Source organism: Lithobates pipiens, unplaced genomic scaffold, assembly GCF_037356315.1.
Source record: "Lithobates pipiens isolate NorthernLeopardFrog02 unplaced genomic scaffold, aLitPip1_a1.2 Scaffold_1, whole genome shotgun sequence".
Classification (NCBI taxonomy): domain Eukaryota; kingdom Metazoa; phylum Chordata; class Amphibia; order Anura; family Ranidae; genus Lithobates; species Lithobates pipiens.
In genome coordinates this window covers 43299031-43318235 of record NW_027507685.1, presented here as the reverse complement: position 1 = coordinate 43318235, position 19205 = coordinate 43299031, and the positions used below count along the sequence as shown (strand labels likewise).

At 45.8% G+C, this 19205-nt stretch overlaps 1 protein-coding gene across 1 annotated transcript in view; it reads left to right on the top strand.

Moving 5' to 3' along the window:
• LOC143991804 (transmembrane 9 superfamily member 2-like) overlaps positions 1–19205 on the top strand; it is a 106961-nt gene that overhangs the window by 63370 nt on the left and 24386 nt on the right. Inside the window, exons 14-15 of the mRNA XM_077490412.1 lie at positions 6347–6498; positions 19026–19137. Of these exons, the coding sequence (XP_077346538.1) occupies positions 6347–6498; positions 19026–19137 (264 nt within the window). The remainder of the gene's footprint in view (positions 1–6346; positions 6499–19025; positions 19138–19205) is intronic.

Here is a 19205-nt window from a genome sequence, read left to right as displayed (position 1 = left end):
AATTGATGAAGAAATTTTTTGTCTTTTTACATTATATATTTTTTTGGATATGTATTACAACCCAATTGTAATTTTTTTAACCACTTTAGGACCGCCGTATGTAATTATATGTCGGCAGAATGGCACGGACGGGCACAAGCATGTACCCGTACGTGCCTGCCTTCCAGCGGTTGGGGGGTCCATTCTGGCTGCGGCGGTCTGTTTTGCTTCAGGAGCGATCCGGGATGAGGGGATGGCCGTTGGTTTCTGACCATCCCCTCTCGATCGCTCCTGGCGAATGAGAAGCTTCCCCTGCCTGTGTAGTGTAAACACAGGCAGGAGGAAGTGATGTCACTCTCCTCGGGGCGGTCTTTTTGACTGGACTGCGAGGAGAGAAGACATAGTAAGTGTGCACCAACACTACACTGACATGTAGGTACACATAAGCACACTGTCACCCCCCGATCGCCCCCCTCCCCCTCCTAGTCCGTGTCACTGATTGCAGTGATCATTTATTTACTGATTACTGCATTTAGTGTCAGTTGTAACTGTAAAAACTGTCAGGGCAGTTCGTGTTAGGTCCAGGGTAGCCCCCTACCCCCCCTCCTAATAAAGGTTTAACCCCCTGATTTCCCCCAGGTAACCCTTTAACCCCCTTTTGCCAGTATCGCTAAGCGATCATTTTTCTGATCACTGCATTAGTGTCACTGGTGCCGCTAGGTAGCTAGTTATTTTTTAGGCTCATATATTTTATAGTGTTAGGTACCCCCATATACTACCTAATAAAGATTTTAACCCCCTGATTGCCCCTAGTTAACCCTTTCACCAGTGATCACCGTATAAGTGTTACGGGTGACTCTGGTTAGTTTGCCTTTTATAGCATCAGGGCACCCACCATTTATTACCCAATAAAGGTTTAACCCCCTGATCACCCGTCGGGTGATATCAATTAGGTATTAGGGTCAGATAGGGTCTGTGTCGCCCCAGGCAGCGCTAGGTTGGTGCCAGTACCGCTAACACCCACGCGCAAAGCATACACCTCCCGTAGTGAATATCTGATCTGATCAGATCTATACTAGCGTCCCCAGCAGTTTAGGGTTCCAAAAAAACGCATTGTTAGCGGGATCAGCCCAGATACCTGCTAGCACCTGCGTTTGCCCCTCCGCCCAGCCCACCCAAGTGCAGTATCGATCGATCACTGTCATTTACAAAACACTAAACGCATAACTGCAGCGATCAGAGTCAGGCCTGATCCCTGCCATCGCTAACAGTTTTTTTTGGTAGCGTTTTATATTTAAATCCTGAAGGCAGTGCTTGGTTTTTGGGGTCCCGTACGTGGCTAGGCTCCCAAAAAGTCCCACACATGTGGTATCCCCGTACTCAGGAGAAGCAACAGAATTTATTTTGGGGTGTAATTTCACTTATGCCCATAGCATGTGTGAGCAATATATCATTTAGTGACAACTTTGTGCAAAAAAAAAAGTTTGTAATATTCCCGCAACTTGTGGCAAAATATAAAATATTCCATGGACCCAACATGCCTCTCAGTAAATAGCTTGGGGTGTCTACTTTCCAAAATGGGGTCATTTGGGGGGGGTTTTGTGCTATTTTGGCATTTTATGGCCTTCGAAACTTTGATAGGTAGTGAGGAGTGAAATCAAATATTTGCACCCTTAGAAATCCTGAAGGCAGTGATTGGTTTTCGGGGTGGCGTACGCGGTTAGACTCCCAAAAAGTCCCACATATGTAGTGTCCCCATACTCGGGAGAAGCAGCAGAATATATTTTCTGGTGTAATTCCACATATAACTATGGCATGTGTGAGCAATATATCATTTAGTGACAACTTTTTGTAAACTTTTTTTTTTTTTTTTTTTGTCATTATTCAATCACTTGGGACAAAAAAAATATTCAATGGGCTCAACATGCCCCTCAGAAATTTCCTTGGGGTGTCTACTTTCCAAAATGGGGTCATTTGGGGGGGGTTTTGTATTGCCCTGCCATTTTAGCACCTCAAGAAATGAGATAGGCAGTCAGAAATTAAAAGCTGTGTAAATTCCAGAAAATGTACTCTAGTTTGTAGACGCTATAACTTTTGCGCAAACCAATAAATATATGCTTATTGACATTTTTTTTACTGAAGACATGTGGCTAAATACATTTTGGTCTAAATGTATGACTAAAATTTAGTTTATTTCGATTTTTCTTATAACAAAAAGTAGAAAATATATATATATTTTTTTTCTAAATTTTCAGTCTTTTTCCTTTTATATCGTAAAAAATAAAAATCGCAGAGGCAATCAAATACCATCAAAAGAAAGCTCTATTTGTGGGAAGAAAAGAATGCAAATTTCGTTTGAGTACAACATTGCATGACCGCGCAATTACCAGTTAAAACAGTGCAGTGCGAAATTGTAAAAAGACCTCTGGTCCTTTAGGCTGACAATTGGTCCGGGGCTTAAGTGGTTAAAATCTTTTTTGTTTATAGCACAAAAAATAAAAACTGCAGAGGTGATCAAATAGCACCAAAGGAAAGCTCTATTTGTGGGGGAAAAGGGACATCAATTTTATTTGGGTACAACGTCGCACAACCGCGTCATTTTCAGTTAAAATGACACAGTGCCGTATCTAAAAAAACGGACTGGTCATTAAGGGGGTAAATCCTTCCAGGGCTGAAGTGGCTAATAGTGTATGAGGCTTTTATACAAGGTGTTGATTAAAACAATAAATATGTTAACGGATAAAACAAGTGATTTAGTGTCGGTTTGCACTACAACGACTTGGGATCCGACTTATCAGCCCTCAAGTCGCCCCAAATCGTTTGACATTACATTATAGTCAATGAAAGCCGTCTTAATGTACACTAAGTCGCTCCGACTTCAGAAAAGGTTCCTGTACTACTTCAATCCAACTTCTAGGCGACTTGTACCCATAGAATTCAATGGAAGTCGCCTGCAAGTCGGATCTCCATCTATATTGAAGCGACTTTACAGGAAAAGAAATTACAGTACCAGCCCACGAGAATGTGTTTCCAGCTCGATCCCATTGCGCTGGTTTTCGGCAAGACAAATTTTCCAACTGCAGCAAGCGAGAAAGAAGTGACAAAGTCGCCTCTCTAATAAAAAAAATAAACCGGCATGGGTTCCCCTCCGAGGGCATACCGGGCCTTTTAGGTTTGGTATGGATTTTAAGGGGTCCACCCAAATTCCATACCAGATCCCTATCCGAGCACGCAGCCCAGCCGGTCAAGGGCCCCTTCCCGACAACCCTGGCCGTTGGTTGTCGGGGTCTGCGGGCGGAGGGCTTATAGGAATCCAGGAGCCTCCTTTTAATAACGATGCCCCTAGATCCCGGTCCCTCACCCTATGTAAATGAGTATGGGGTACATCGTACCCCTACCTATTCACCTGGGGGAAAAAAAGTGTAAACTAGACAGGTTTTTAAAATAATTTATTAGGCAGCTCCAGGAGTCTCTTCTGACTTCGGCCCGGTCTTCTGCGTCTTCTTCCCTCTTCTCTTCCTCCCATGTTGACATGACACTCTCTCTCGCTGTAATGCCGTGTGAGTGGTGCACAACGACTTATATAGGCATGGGCCGTGGTCACTGGGGACCCCGCCCCCTTATGATGTCACATTCCCAGCACGCCCTGGGAGAGACTGGGAGAAGAGGCCAGAGGAGTTGGAGGAGACCCCTGGAACTGCCTAATAAATTACTTTAAAAACCTGTCCAGTGTGTTTTTTTTATTGACGCTTTTTCCCCCCAGGTGAATGGGTAGGGGTACGATGTACCCCATACTCATTCACATAGGGTGGGGGGCCGGGATCTTGGGGCACCCTTATTAAAGGGGGCTCCCGGATTCCGATAAGCCCCCTGCCCGCAGACCACAACAACCAACAGCCAGGGCTGTCTGGAAGGGGCCCTTGTCCTCAACAACCTGCGGCCCCCCCAACCCCAAAGCACCTATTCCCCCCCCCCCCCATGTTGAGGGCATGCGGCCTGGTACAGTTCTGGAGGGGGGGAGGGGGCACTCGCTCATCCCCACCCCCCTTCCTGACCGGCCAGGCTGCGTGCTCGAATAAGGGTCTGGTATGGATTTTAAGGGGAACCCCCTACGCCGGAAAAAACGGCGTAGGGGGTTCCCCTTAAAATCCATACCAGACCTAAGGGCCTGGTATGCTCCTGGAGGGGAACCCATACCGGTTTTTTATTTTAAATTTGGCATGGAGTTCCCCCTCATGATTCATACCATGATGACGGGGCTCGCAAGGTGTCAATCTCGCCTATTAAAAGCGGCGAGATTGACACAATATCACGGTCTGGGAGGGAGGCAAACCCCTCCCTCCCAGAGAGCTGATTATTCTGTGATTGGCCACAGCAAAAGTCGCCTGGCCGGGGGGCGACTTGAAGTTGTGTTGTAAGTCGCACAAAGACGCGTTGAAGTTACGTTCAAGTCACCTTGCAAAGTCGCGCTGTAAGTCGCGTTGCCCCAGTGTGAACCGACTCTTACTGTTACTTCCTCTTTTGGCTTTAGGAGAGAAAGTGAAGGAAAATCTCTCCAATGGGACTCAGATGGCAAAAAAACTGCCAGGGGTTATAACCTTCCCTTTGGCCTGTAGTTCTGCTTTAAGGTGCTGAGACTTAAAGTTCTACAGAGACCAGAGAAAAGCAGACCCAGACTGCTGCTTCTAGGTTTACAGAGAGACCGACTCTCTCTCTCTCTCTCCCTCCCTCCCTCTCCCCCCATACCTCTCAATACAAGAAAGGGTTTTGCAAGTTATAGCGTCTACATTTTTATTTTTTTTATTTGTAATGGCGGTGATCAGTGATTTTTAGCGGGACTGCAGCAGACAGACCGGGAACCAGTGACATTATTACAGTGATCAGTGATAAAAAATATGCAACGGGTTAAGTGTATTCCCTAATTGTGCTTTCTTACTGTGGGAGGGATGGGTTCACTGCACGGACACTGATCTGTGTTCCTAAATATCAGAAACACTAGATCAGTGTCCATGTCTGGCAGCACAGCGGTCTGCTTGTTTACATCAGCAGACTGTTGTCCTGTCTCCGTGGGAAATGATCGCGGATGGCCAGTGGACATTGTGGGTGGCCAGTGGACATCGCTTCCGCCGCCCCGTTGATTGGCTCCCCCTGTGGCCAATCAGCGTGCTATCACGGCCCCCAGTGACTATTGACAAAATCACGTACAAGTACATGATTTTTCTCAATAGAGCCGCCTTGCTGCAGTATATGTACGGCAGGAGGTCGGGAACAGGTTAAAGAATCCTACAATGTCATTAGAGTGGAACTACACTTCATCTGAGCACCACAAACCAAAAATGATGTTTTATTCATTTTTAATATTCAACGCAAACTCCCCCATCCAGCCATGTCTCCATGCTTTATTTTGTTGATAAATCATGATTCATGTAGTATTTACTTGCTGGAATCCATCTGCCCTTAGCTCAAGCATGCAAGCAGGAGGGTGTGCTAAGCCGAGAAAACCCATCCTGCCCTACTGAAGACTCCTTGGATTTATGACATTTTGCCTAGGCCTGGAAACCAGGAATTCACGAAATAAGCATTCGTATCTATTTACTAAGACTAGCAGCATAAGGATTAATAGTCCAGATTGACTGAAAGAGTGAAGTTCCGCTTTAAGCCAATTGTGACTCTCCATGTATCGGTCATACATGGTATGTACACAAGGTGGCATCGTTCTTACTCTCATCAATAACATTTTTTTTCCCCTCCACTAACGCATTCATTTTCCATTGTCGGCAACAAATACAAAGTCACTGGAGCATCTGGTGCCTTCTACATTTAATTATCAGCAGGGGGATATTTATGAAGTAGAAGTAGATAAAATTACAGGTAAAATGACGATTGAAAATAAATTGTGTACCTCATTACGCTGGTTATTTGAGGCAGTACTGTCAAAAATATGGGAAACAAACAAATGTAATATTCTACTTTTGTTTTAGGTGAAGGTGTAAAGTTCTACTTGCCTCCAGAAATGAATGATTACATTTTCCTGTCAGTTCCCTCATCTGCCATTCTACCTACCCTTTTTAATATGTTATGTGGTAATAAAAATGTATATTTGGCTTTTAATAAACTGAGGCTCAGGGCAATAGGAGCAGTAAGAAGAGCAGACTACTTAGGAAAATGATGGTGGCAGATCTTTACACTGTGCATGTTTAGACTTGCCTCTGCAGCCTCAATATGCCCTGAACCCGACACCCTGATCTACCCAATATGACCTTTGATGGCTGCCTAGAAATTATGTGATATTTTTTACGCTTCTCTTGTACATTTTGTAGTTTTATAGCTTTTTCTGTTTCTTATGTTTTCTTGCTTGCTTTTATAGTCTATTGAACATCCGGTCCGTACAAATCAAATACCGCGTCAGATTCCCTGCCAGTCCTTCTTCACAAAACCAGTTCCTGGCATCGTTATGGGTGGTATTCTGCCTTTTGGGTGCATTTTTATCCAGCTGTTTTTCATTCTCAACAGCATTTGGTAAGTTTGTTCCCCATCTAGCAGTACTTTTTTATTTCTTCGGTGGCTACAATTAATGTAATTTTTTACACTGGGACGAAGTGTATCTTATTCAAAATGATAATGTAGCAAGAAATGGGCAATACAGTTTATTTGGATACTTTTTTTTTTTTTTTTATGTCTTTTAGCCTGACCTGACTTCTAACCTTTTATACAAGGGTCATTTTTTACCAATTGGGCTCCCTAGCTCCCTCTTGACCCACTTAGAAGTTTAAAATAGGATGGCAATGCATGCAGGATTCCAGATTATTCACCACCTCATGACTACCCTCTTTTCAGCTCTCGGGGCTTGTTGCTTTACTCTGTAACAATGTTGTAAGTCGTTCGGGATGTGTCATATGTCTCTGCGTGCATTTACTGTCTAAATCACTGTGTTAGATTTGGAAAGCAGCAAACATACACAAATCATTTTTAAAGGAATTTGTCAGGGTGGACATATGGAGAATGCCATTGCTAACTTGTTGCATTGTTTTGCTGTAGGGCTTCAATTCACTTGGAGAGTCACTGATTTGGAACAAGCCTGTGCAAATTTGGTATCCTAACCCTTCAATGGCTAAATTAGTGTTTTGCGTCAGTGACTCATTAAAGGAGACGTTCGCCTTTGGAACATGTTGCATATTCAACCTTTTTAGAGTGGAACATGTAACATGTTCCAGCATCTGCAGCCTCCCAGTTTCCTTTGAATGAATGCCTACAAGTACCGTCAGCCATTGTGGCTGATGACTTGTAGTTCACCAGTGCCCTCGTAGTTCATTGAGAACACTCTCTTGTTGATTGATTCTGCCTGCTCTCAGATAACTGTCTGCCCGTGCGATGTATGAGCAGACAGCTATGCTTAGAGTCTGCAGGAGCCTACGAAATGCATTGACTTAATAAATCAGATGTTAAGGCCAGGATAACTTCACCCTTGATGACTGTTTTGAGTATATATGGTAAGCTGGGTTCCACAAGCCCCCCCCACCCAAAGTGACTCCCGTCACAGGGGCTCCTATTGTTTGACAGGTTATATTAAGATGGTGGATGTGAGAATGTGGTGGCACAAGGACAAAAGACATTTTAGTTTTAGATTCACAGAAGTATGCCTATTGCCTAACTAAAGCTGGTCATAGATGGCTTGAAATTCCTCCGGTCCAGGAGGGACCCGACAAATTTTGATCCATCTATGGCCATTAATAAATATGAATGTTGCGCATACCAGAAGAAAATAACCTCCAAATGATCCGTGATGAAAATAATCATCAAATGAAATCAATTCACATTCTAAGTGCATTAGAATAGTTCAATAAAAGTAAAGTGCACATGCGCCAAAGTGCATAAATCCAGATTATAATTTATACAATTGTATTTATGCACTTTTTTAGCACACATGGTTGAGGTTATTTGTTTTAAAGTGTTTTTTTTTTTCTGTTATGTACAACACTTATTCATATTTGTTTATTACTGGTAGGAACACAGTATGGTGTTTGCAGCGACCACACTTTGTTTATATATATATATATATATATATATATATATATATATATATATATATAGTTTTGAGTTTCTTTATTGTACACATTAGTTTGTATACTGTGGAACTGTTCTACACACAAGCAGCGCTGAGGTATTATTTCTTATTTACCATCCATGGCCATTCCCATTCATGAGAAGTCAGTTTAATGATGGACTTCTCACAAACCAGCTTTTTGGAAAAGTTTTTTGTTCAATCAGTGCTGCAACACTCACCCATATATTCTGACAGTGGAGGAGTCTCTACTGTCAGAGTACAGTGATGCCGCGGGGAGGATTCCCTACCTCCCTCCAAGGAAAATTACGTTTTTAGTTCTAGAACACTTGCTTACCTGTCTTGGAATACAGCCGACACCCCAGCCGATGTTTCCATTGTCTCTTGGGTGCTTCCGCCGCCATTGCCTGCAAGGGAAACTCGCAGTGAAGCCTTGCAGCTTCATAGCTGGTTGCCACTGCGCGGGGGAAGGAGGCGGGGGGCTGAAATTCCACGGCGACATCTGTTAGGAGTGGGGATGGGTACCTGTCATAACCCCCCCCCCCCCCCAAAAGGTGGCAAAAGTGGTTGTAAAGGCAGAGAGTTTTTCTCTTATATTCACCAACCAACACAGCTCTCTGTAACAAATGGGTTGTTAGCCTTATCACTAGGAGAATACTAGGCAAAGTTGTAACACAACACTCAGAACTTAGTTCCGCCCAGGGGGAAGGCTACAACCCTCCACCTTGCAAAGCAGCATCAGTTTTTTCTTGCCTAGCAAAGGAGAAGGACCTAGGAACCCTGCGGGCCCATCGGTCCATGCTTTTTTACGCAGAAGCTTGGGTTTTTGCGCAAGATGATTGATCCTGTGATCTACTATTAACAGCTGGCTGGGTGATAGGCTGGATACCCTTATCCTTGTAGTCTCCCCAGTCTGCCCATCGAGCGTGTGCAGGTTGCAGCTGCGGCTCAGCAGGCCACGACATACCTCAGCTCCAGAGGTGGTCGTGAGCTTTTATGCTCCGGGGCGTACATATGACTGGACTACTGATGTCTGCGTCACAGTATGCCGAGGCCAGTAGCTACCCTGTACCGATCAGGTGTGATCTACAATGGAATGTCTCCCGGCTCTTCAGGACTGGTAAGTACAGCTCTTCCTGCCCTGGCAGGGTTGAGCAGCTGGGCATTCCCTGGGAGGTCGATTCGGGGGTCCCTCTCTCCCTCTCTTCTCTCCCCTGTCCCTATCCCCCCCTTCACGGGGGGGGGGGGGGGGCTGCTGCATGTGGTACTGAGTGGTGTGTGTGTGTGTGTGTGTGTGTGTGTGTCCCTGAGGGCTCTCATCTGGGATAGGGGGCTGGCTGGCTGGTGGTGCCTGGATCCTGTGTATTAAGCTCCCGGGAGGTGCCTGTGAGGGTCTGGCTGTGTTTTCGGTACAGCGTTGTGTCTCTGCCACATGTCTGTCTCTGTCCCTCATGGAAGCTGGCTGGCCATTTTAGGTGTGGGCGATGGCAGCATGTCTTCTGGGCTTCAAGCGGCCATTTTCCCAATGCTTTCCTATTCAGGACAATGGCGGCCATTTTCTAGAAGCCTGAGCACGTTTCAGTGTTCTCCAGCAGCAGCTACATGTGCTCTCAGCTTCCTGTTTGTTGTTACTGGACGCTGGGTGGCCATTCTATGTAGTCTGAGCACGTTTTTCAGATCGTTTTAACGGACGGCCACCGGCACAGTTTTGGTTTCCTCTGCACCTGGGAGCACTAGGGGTCTACAGGCACTGCTGTGAACAGCACGGAACTCCTCAGGGTGGTGAGTCCGGCGGGTTAGAACCCCTCAGTCAGCTGCAGCAGGAGGGCGGGACTGTCACTGTCCTAAGTCCCCTTCGGGTGACAGACAGGGTAGGGTCAGCATGGCTTCATAATCTGGTGTTTCTTCCCCCGAAATCCAGGCAATTGCAACCGGGTCACCTGCGGACTGCGCAGTTCCCATGGACACCCTGACGGCGGTCCTCAATTCGTTCATTGCCAAGATGGAGGCCATGCGTGGGAAGAAAGGTGCTAAAAAGCGGCCCCTGCCCCCCATCCTCTAGGGAGAGCTCTGGCGCAGACTCAGGTCAGTGAGGATGAGTCCCCGTCCCGGTCCGGGTGCGACAAAGCACTTGTTGGAGCACTTATCACAGCTGTGCGTGATACCCTGAAGATTCAGGAGCCAGCGGATCCCTCTGCTGATGTACTGGTCCCTTTTGGGTCCCGCAAGCCAGCCACCTAAGTTGTTCCCGTATCTGACTTATTTTGACAAGTTCATTTACATGGAATGGGGTCGCCCGCAATGGACCCTTTCATTCCCCAAATGCATGACGGTGCTTTAACCCTTTGAGGAAAGCCTTCTCAAGAAATGGTCGGCTCCTCCGGTCGTGGACCCCCCAGTATCCAGGTTAAATAAAGTAACCATGATCCCAGTTGAGGGGACTCTTGCATTCAAGGATCCCACGGACAGGAAGGCCGAGGCGGTGGCTCCTTCCTTGTTTACGGTTGTGGGGTCAGCCGTGCGACCTGTACTGGCAGTGTCGCAGACACTAACTGAGTGGGCAAAACTTTTGCACCACAAATTGGGAGAGCGTGGAACTAGAAGACCAACTAGTGCAAGGCCTTAAGTACGTCTGTGACGCAGCCCTGGATACTCTCCCTCTGTTATCCAGGGCCTCGGTGTCAGCTGTAGTGCTGAGGCACCTAATTTGACTAAAATGCTGGTCTGCTGAACAGGCATCCAAAAAAGCCCTGACGGATCTTCCCTTCCTTGGCGACTGGCTCTTTGGAGCCTCATTAGATGACATTATTAAAAATGCCACCGGTGGTAAGAGTACCCTACCCCCACAGGCCAGGAAGGCTAAGGAGCCACGCTGTAGGCAAGGGCCCTCTTTTTCCGCTCACAAACGGCTTTTTCATCCGCCCGGAGCTTCGATAAAACGTCCCCAGCCCGACAGGACGCCCACGGACGGTCAAAGATGTCTCTGGAACCGTAAGCCTGCGAATAAAAGTGCTACCGCACTAAGGTTTGCCCCCACACATGTCTCGGGTGAGGGGGAGGTCGCCTTCGGGAGTTTGCAGCCTGGTGGTCCTCCTCGGTTATCCAACCAATGGGTCTGCGATCTGAATCGTGGGGTGATTGTACCGGTTCTGGACTCTGAGCGCTTCCAGGGGTTCTACTCAAATCTGTTTGTGGTTCCCAAGAAGGAAGGGGTACGTCCGATCTTGGACCTAAAAGTCCTCAATCACTTTGTGAAAGTGCAGAGGTTCAGAATGGAATCAGTTCACTCAGTAGTCGCTGCACTCCATCAAGGGGACTCCCTGGCGTCCTTAGACATCCAGGATGTGTACCTGCACATACCCATATGCCTTTGGCATCAGAAGTTTCTGCGATTTGCAGTCGGGGAAGCCCACTACCAGTTTGTGGCTCTTCCTTTTGGTCTGGCATCAGCCCCCCAAGTCTTTACCAAGGTACTGGCTCCAGTTTTGCCGTTGCTGTGACAACGTGGGATCGCCATCGTGGGATACCTAGACGATCTCCTCCTGAGAACATCTTCCGCCTCAGAATTAGAGGAGGATGTGGCAATCACCATGTAGACCCTGCAAGAATTTGGGTGGCTGTTGAACCTCAAAAAGTTGGTGATTGTGCCGACCCAGCATCTGGAGTACCTAGGCTTGCTGTTGGACTCCAGGGAAGTGAGAGTTTTTCTCCCTTCAGACAAATTGCAGACTCTCAGATCTGCGGTCAAACTGCTGATGAACCGCAAGTGGTCGTTGCTTCGCTTTTGCATGCGTGTACTGGGACTCATGGTAGCCTCCTTCGAGGCAGTACCTTATGCCCAGTTCCACACCAGAGTGCTGCAGAAGGAGATTTTGACAAAATGGGACAAATCTCAGTTGTCCCTGGATCGACAGATCCAAGTGAGTCAGAGACTCGCTGATCTGGTGGTTCAGGTCCCCGGTGATTCAGTCTGGAAAAATCGTTCCTTCCTCTGAAATGGACTGTAATCACAACGGACGCCAGTCTATCTGGCTGGGGTGGAGTGATGGGGGTTCAGTCGGCTCAGGGCCTCTGGTCAACGGAAGAATCAGAGTTGCCGATCAATCTGCTCAAATTGAGAGAGATCATTCTGTGCCTCTACACATGGTCGATGAGACTTCAAGGGCGTCCGATCAGGTTTCAGTCAGACTGATGGCTGTGGCGTACGTCAATCACCAAGGGGGAACAAGAAGCTCAGCTGCTGCACGGGAGATCGCTCACATACTTCAGTGGGCAGAGCAACACGTACCGGCCCTGTCGGCCATTTACATCCCAGGAGTGGAGAACTGGCAGGTGGACTATCTGAGTCGACAGATGCTGGACCCAGGAGAATGGACATTGCATCCAGAGATATTCAGGTTGCTGTGCCTGAAGTGGGGTACACCAGATGTGGATCTACTGACCTCCCATCTCAATCGGAAGGTGCCAAGATTCGTGTTCAGGACAAGAGATCCGTGGGCCGACGTGTCCTATGCGCTGGTGACTCCGTGGGATCAGTACCAGCCGATCTACGCCTTTCCTCCACTGAAACTGTTGCCACGTCTGCTTCGCAGAGTGGAAGCCGAGGAGATCCCAGTAATACTGGTTGCCCCAAATTGGCTTCAGCATCCTTGGTACGCAGACCTGGTGCATCTGGTGGCAGATGCTCCCTGGCGACTGCCGTTGCGAGAGGACCTCCTATCTCAAGGTCCAATTCTCCATCCTGCTTTTACCCTCGCTGGCTTTAACGGCATGGCTATTGAGAGCCAGGTGTTGAGGAACCGGGGTCTATCGGACTCAGTGATTCCAACTATGTTGAAAGCATGGAAATCTTCTTCTCTGAAGATATACCATTGTACCTGGAAGGCCTATATCACCATGTGTGAGGAGAAAGGATGGCATCTGCGCTCCTTTTCCATATCCAGGATCCTACTGTTTCTCCAGCAAGGAGTTGACCAGAGATTGGCATTAAGCACCATTAAAGGGCAAATCTCAGCCTTAGCTGTCTTTTTTCAACGACCCCTGGCATCGCACTCCTTAGTGAGTACCTTCGTTCAGGGAGTACGAAACGTAGTCCCTCCGGTGCGTCCACCGTTACCCCCATAGGATTTGAACCTGGTGTTGTCGGTGCTTCAAAAACCGCCGTTTGAAAATATCAGGGAGATTCCCCTGTTGACTCTTTCCCAGAAAGTGGTCTTTCTAGTGGCCATCACAACGGCCAGGAGGGTTTCGGAACTGGTGGCCTTGTCCTGCAAGTCGCCCTATCTGGTTATCCACAGGGATAAGGTGGTGTTGGGTCCGCAACCGTCCTTTCTACCGAAAGTGGTCTCGGCTTTTCATATCAATGTGTACATTGTATTACCATCTCTGTGTCCTAAGCCCTTCACGCTTTTGACGTGGTTAGGGCTCTGAAGGTGTATTTGTCTGCCACGGCTCCCTTTCGGAAGTCAGACTCACTGTTTGTTTTTCGGTGGCTGGTCCCAAGAAAGGCATGGCAGTCTCGTCGGCCACCATTTCCAGGTGGATCAGACAGATTGTAGTACAAGCCTACGCCTTGAAGGGGCAGGTGCCCCCCTTTTCGGTAACGGCCCACTCCACAAGGGCAATCGGAACGTCTTGGGCCTTCGGTCGCTCAGGTGTGTAAAGCGGCGACCTGTTCGTCTGTCCACACATTTTCCAAGTTCTACAAGGTAGACGTCAGTGCATCGGCTGATGCCTGTTTTGGCCGCAAAGTTTTGCAGACGGCCTTGTTGTTGCAATTGAATATGCAATAGATATTTTTTTCCTGTTTTTTCAATAAAAACGCAGTACTGTTATGTTAATGCACTGTTGCATTACTTCTGCAGTTTGGTGCGGTCTTGGGGATCATGCCTCTTGAGGTTACCCTGTTTTTTTGTGGGGGTTTTCCAATCACTGCTCTTTTTTTGTGGGTATAGTTTCACTAGTTCCCACTTGCCATGGTGGATGAAATTTTTATGCTGTTTTTCCCACCCCTCCTTTTGGCACTGCTTGGGGATGTCCCATTTGTTACAGAGAGGAGCTGTGTCGGTCGGTGAATATAAGAGAAAATAGTATTTTTTGTACTCACCTTAAAATCCTTTTCTCTGTAATTCACCGACCGACACAGCACCCGCCCCTCCTTTTATCTTTACACTATACTGCTTGTTGACGTACTGATGCTGCTTTGCAAGGTGGAGGGTTGTAGCCTGAAGGACCGCGTCCCTGGGTGGAACTAAGAGTTTTGAGTGTTGTGTTACAACTTTGCCTAGTATTCTCCTAGTGATAAGGCCAACAACCTAATTGTTACAGAGAGGAGCTGTGTCGGTTGGTGAATTACAGAGAGAAGGATTTTAAGGTGAGTACAAAAAATCCTATTTTTTCTTAATGCATACTATGCATTAAGATTAAATAAACCTCCCTAAGCCCCCCTAATACTTACCTGAGCCCCATCTCTATCCAGCAATGTGCACGAATGCCTTGGCCATCCGGGGAGTCTCCCTCCTGATTGGCTGAGACACAGCATCGGCACCATTGGCTCCTGTTGCTATCAGCCAATTGGGAGAGAGAGAGGGGCTAGGGCCAAACCGCAGCTCCATGTCTGAATGGACACACGGAGCAGCGGCTTGGCTCGGGTGCCCCCATAGCAAGCTGCTTGCTATGAGGGCACTCGACAGGAGGGAGGGGCCAGGAGTACCGGCGAGGGACCAGAGAAGAGGAGGATATGGGCTCCTTTGCAAAACCACTGCACAGAGCAGGTAAGTATAACATGCTTATTTTTAAGGGGGGGGGGGGGAGACTTTAGGCTGGCTTAGTGGGGTAGCAGTGACAAGAGAATTCAAAGGAGCAGGATGGAGAATTTTTCTTGAACAAATATCTAACAGTGTAAGTGGTTTCCGTTCAGGAAATTACATTCATTCCAAAATTGAATGTTAAAAGCAAACAAAATTTTGAAGTACTGTCAAGCGATATTCATCAAGTCATCAAATGTACTGATGAGAATTATCATACAAATGCTTTTATCTGAGCTACTGTAGTAGCTGGGGAATTCTCTACATAATCAGGCATAAGACACAAAAATGCTCCATCACTAATCCTTTGGTGCATTCTTCATAGAAATTTGCAGAGGTTTCCTTTCATCAAGTGACATTCAAAGCCTGTAAGAGGTGTCATAGGGTTGAAGGAAGAGCTTTATGCTGGAAACGCAGAAAACATTGCGGGACCCAGCAAGGGGCTCGGCTCCTTTGCAACACCACAAAAATAGGTAATTAATCAATACTAATTTTACAGTGATATTAAAGAGTGTTTTTAAACCCTCATTTATGTGCACAGTTTTTAATATAAATGCACTTTTGTCACATATGCCTAACATGCACACATGCAGGATTTTGTGCCGTTCTTAAGCAGTAATACTGAGCAATGACGGAGTATACAGCGCCTCTTTTCCAGTGCAAGCGTTTGGATCAGGGCTGACCTAACTGAAAACAAAAAAACGCTTGAATTGGCCAGCAGCCATTCGCAAGGATGTTATCCGAAGCTTGTCATACACTATGCATATTTCAGCCAGTTGGGTAAAATTTGTTCCATGGATGGCTCTGTCACCACCCTCCCACCCAACATCCTTGAATTGAAAGTGAAATAGCAGCAGGAGACGCACCTTTCTCGTTGTATAACATGAATGAAGGAGTTTGCTGGATTGTTTTTCATTCAGCACGCAGATTGAATGAAAAAATTCTGTGTATGACCAACTTTTTTTTCCTTGATGTTTAAATGACTACTTGTGGGAGCATGTAAAAACTGTGTATAAAAGATAATTATATTATGGGACAGCTGGTTAATGAAAATACAAGACATTGCATCAAACTTTGCTTTCCGGCAAATTTAACTCAATTGTGTAATTACAAAATATTTGCTGCCTTCGTTCTGGATGACAGGTAAACTTTGATTATTTATATTGCAAGGTTATGATATTAAAGTCAAAATAATAAAATAAAGTAAGACCCCTTTCACACTGCCAGCATTTTTCAGGTGCTACAGCGCCTGAAAAAAGCAGCTCCTTTCACTCCAGTGTGATTTCACGCTGGAGCGGTGCACTGGCAGGGCATCACAAAAAGTCCTCCCAGCAGCTTGTTTGGAGCGGGAAGGAGCATTGAACTCACCTCTCCTCCACCGCTGCTCCCCATTGAAATCAGTGGAGCAGCGATGCGGTACCGCCGCAAAAACGCTGCTCTGGCTGCGTTTTGCGGGCGGATTTAACCCCCTTTAAAACTAAAATTGCCCTGCTAGCGGCCAAATAACAATGGCAAAACGGTGCTAAAAATAGCGCCACTTTACCACCGATGGCCCCTGCAGCTCGATATGAAAGGGCTCTAAATGTGTGTGTGAAATATGGCCAATTTCTTTTTTTCTACAAGGAGTGGCAGGTGCAGCATACTGCTGTCACCAGTTAGCCTGTACAAATCAATGGCAGGCAGTAGCTGTATGTATATAAACATGAATCTGAGCAGCTACATGCATATAGGGCCGTATGGGCTTACCCAAACCCAAAACATTTTATTTTTATGTAATTCCTATCGTGCTTCTCTATACATTAAAGCAAAACTTTACTCATAGCAACTTGATAAAAAAAAATAAGGTCCTTTAGCAAGGAACATACATTCCACCATAATAATTATGCCACCAAAATTAGTGTATGCTGTAAAATGCCTTCACCATTGCTCCTGTTTCTTGCTGCAGGCTGCCATTTTGCTGAAGCCCAGAGCCTCTGAACAGCAGTAAATAGTTAAGCAGAATTAAACCAATTGCTTTAACGGTTTTAAAAAACAGTTACATTCCTGGAATGATGAGATTTCCAACTGTCACATTTGCTTGTGTCCTCAACCAAACTGTCAAACCATTAAATGGCTGTTATCATAACTGATCACGTGTGCAGCATCATGGCAGTTGCAGATCAAACAGAAGCAGCTTCCTTGGCTGTAAAGGATAGAAGGATTTAATTTGGCTAATGACAACGTACACAAAGAAAGATTGGCTCCTGTGCTCTTGAAGGCGAAGGCTTTATTGATATAGCATGGTAGAACTTTTGCAGTAAAAAAAGGGGGGGGGGGAGAATATAGTAGATGATAGTGTGTGTCCCACTGCCTAAACTGACCAGGGGTGGTCTGAAGAAGGCTGAGTGGAAGAAACGAGGTGGAAGGCACGTGATGAAACGCTAGGATCAAAATACAATTTATTCATGTACAAAAGTAGACAAATGCATATATAAAAAAGTTGAACATGCCCATGCAAGGGCAAGTACTCACTTTGAGTACTTGCCCTTGCATGGGCATGTTCAAATTTTTTAACCCAGCTTTTCTGAAAACGTAGGAACTTTTTTATATATGCATTTGTCTACTTTGTACATGAATAAATTGTATTATCTCCACCTCTTTTCTTCCACTCAGGTTTAATTCGGCTTTAACCACTTTGCACCAGGCGGACGTCCAGGGACAGCCTCGACTTTCGGGGGTTATATCTGAATGATGCCTGAGGCCACAGACATCATTCAGATATCGGCATTTTAAGCCGGCGATTCCCTGCACCATAAGAACGATCATAGTGGCTGTTCCACCGCTTGATCGTTCTTACGGGCGGCGGGAGGGGACGTGCCCCCCCCTCCTGTGGCCCTCCAGTGCTTCTACCAACTCACCGCTTCCATTGGTGAGTCGGTCACAGGATCCGCCGGCCCCCGGATGATACCATAGAGATTTCCGGCGGACCAGATGGTCCCCGGAGTCTCTATGATCGTTTGGAGGCAGAGCGCGATGTTATGACGTCACGCCCGGCCTCTGCATTCAAAATAACGGCGCCACCTTGGTGGGAAGCCGTGATCGTGTTTTTTTTTTATTTTAGGCTTCCCAGCCTAGAGGTGAGATTTGGGGTCTTATTGACCCCATATCTCACTGTAAATAGGTCCGATCATGCTATATTCCTATTACAAGGGATTTTTACATTCCTTGTAATAGGAATAAAAGTAATCACTTTTTTTTTTTTTTTTTTTAAGTGTCAAACTAAAAAAATAAAAGTAAAATTAACAATAAAAAAAAAATATTTAAGTGCTCCTGTCCCCGTGAGCTCGTACGCAGAAGCGAACGCATACGTAAGTCCCTGCCCACATATGAAAACGGTGTGCAAACCACATATGTGAGGTATCGCCGCTAACGTTAGAGCGAGAGCAATAATTCTAGCCCTAGACCTCCTCTATAACGCAAAACATGTAACCAGTAAAAAATTTTAAAGCGTCTCCTATGGGGATTTTTAAATACCAAAGTTTGGCGCCATTCCACGAGCGCGTGCAATTTTGAAGCGTGACATGTTGGGTATCTATTTACTCTGCATATCTTCATCTATCACATTATGCAAAAAAAATTGGGCTAACTTTACAGGTTTTTTTTGTTTTTTTTAAGCATGAAACTGTTTGTTTTTTTTTTCTGAAAAAAACGTGTTAGAAAAATTGCTGCGTAAATACCGTGCGAGATAAAAAGCAACAACTGCCATTGTATTCTCTAGGGTCTTTGCTAAAAAAACATATATAATGTTTGGGGGTTCTATGTAATTTTCTAGCAAAAAAATTATGAATTTTACATGTAGGAGAGAAATGTCAGAATTGGCCTGGATGCGAAGTGGTTAAGGCTGGCAGCAGATTGGCCTCTACAAATTCGGCAGTGCCTAAAATTGAGATCAACTGAACAAGTGCAGAGCAGAGTGAGGCCGTGTATTACTGGATTTTAAACATTCTAGACACTTATTTTTTGTTATACATAACTGTACCAGCCTGAAGTGATCTAGCAGGACTTCATTTTCTGACTAAAGTTCAACTTTAAATGTGCGTTGTAAAACCAAATGTTTGTCTATTTTCTGCTAAGTTCCATTGGGTGTGTATACTATAGACATACATGTGTGTGTTCACTTTATGTATTTTGTTTTGTAGGTCTCATCAAATGTACTATATGTTTGGTTTCCTGTTTCTGGTGTTCATTATACTGCTGATAACTTGTTCAGAGGCTACCATCTTGCTGTGCTACTTCCATCTGTGTGCAGAGGTACTTTACCCACTTTGCCCATATTATATGTTGTGTTCTACTGAAGAATATTTGAAAAAAAATGATCT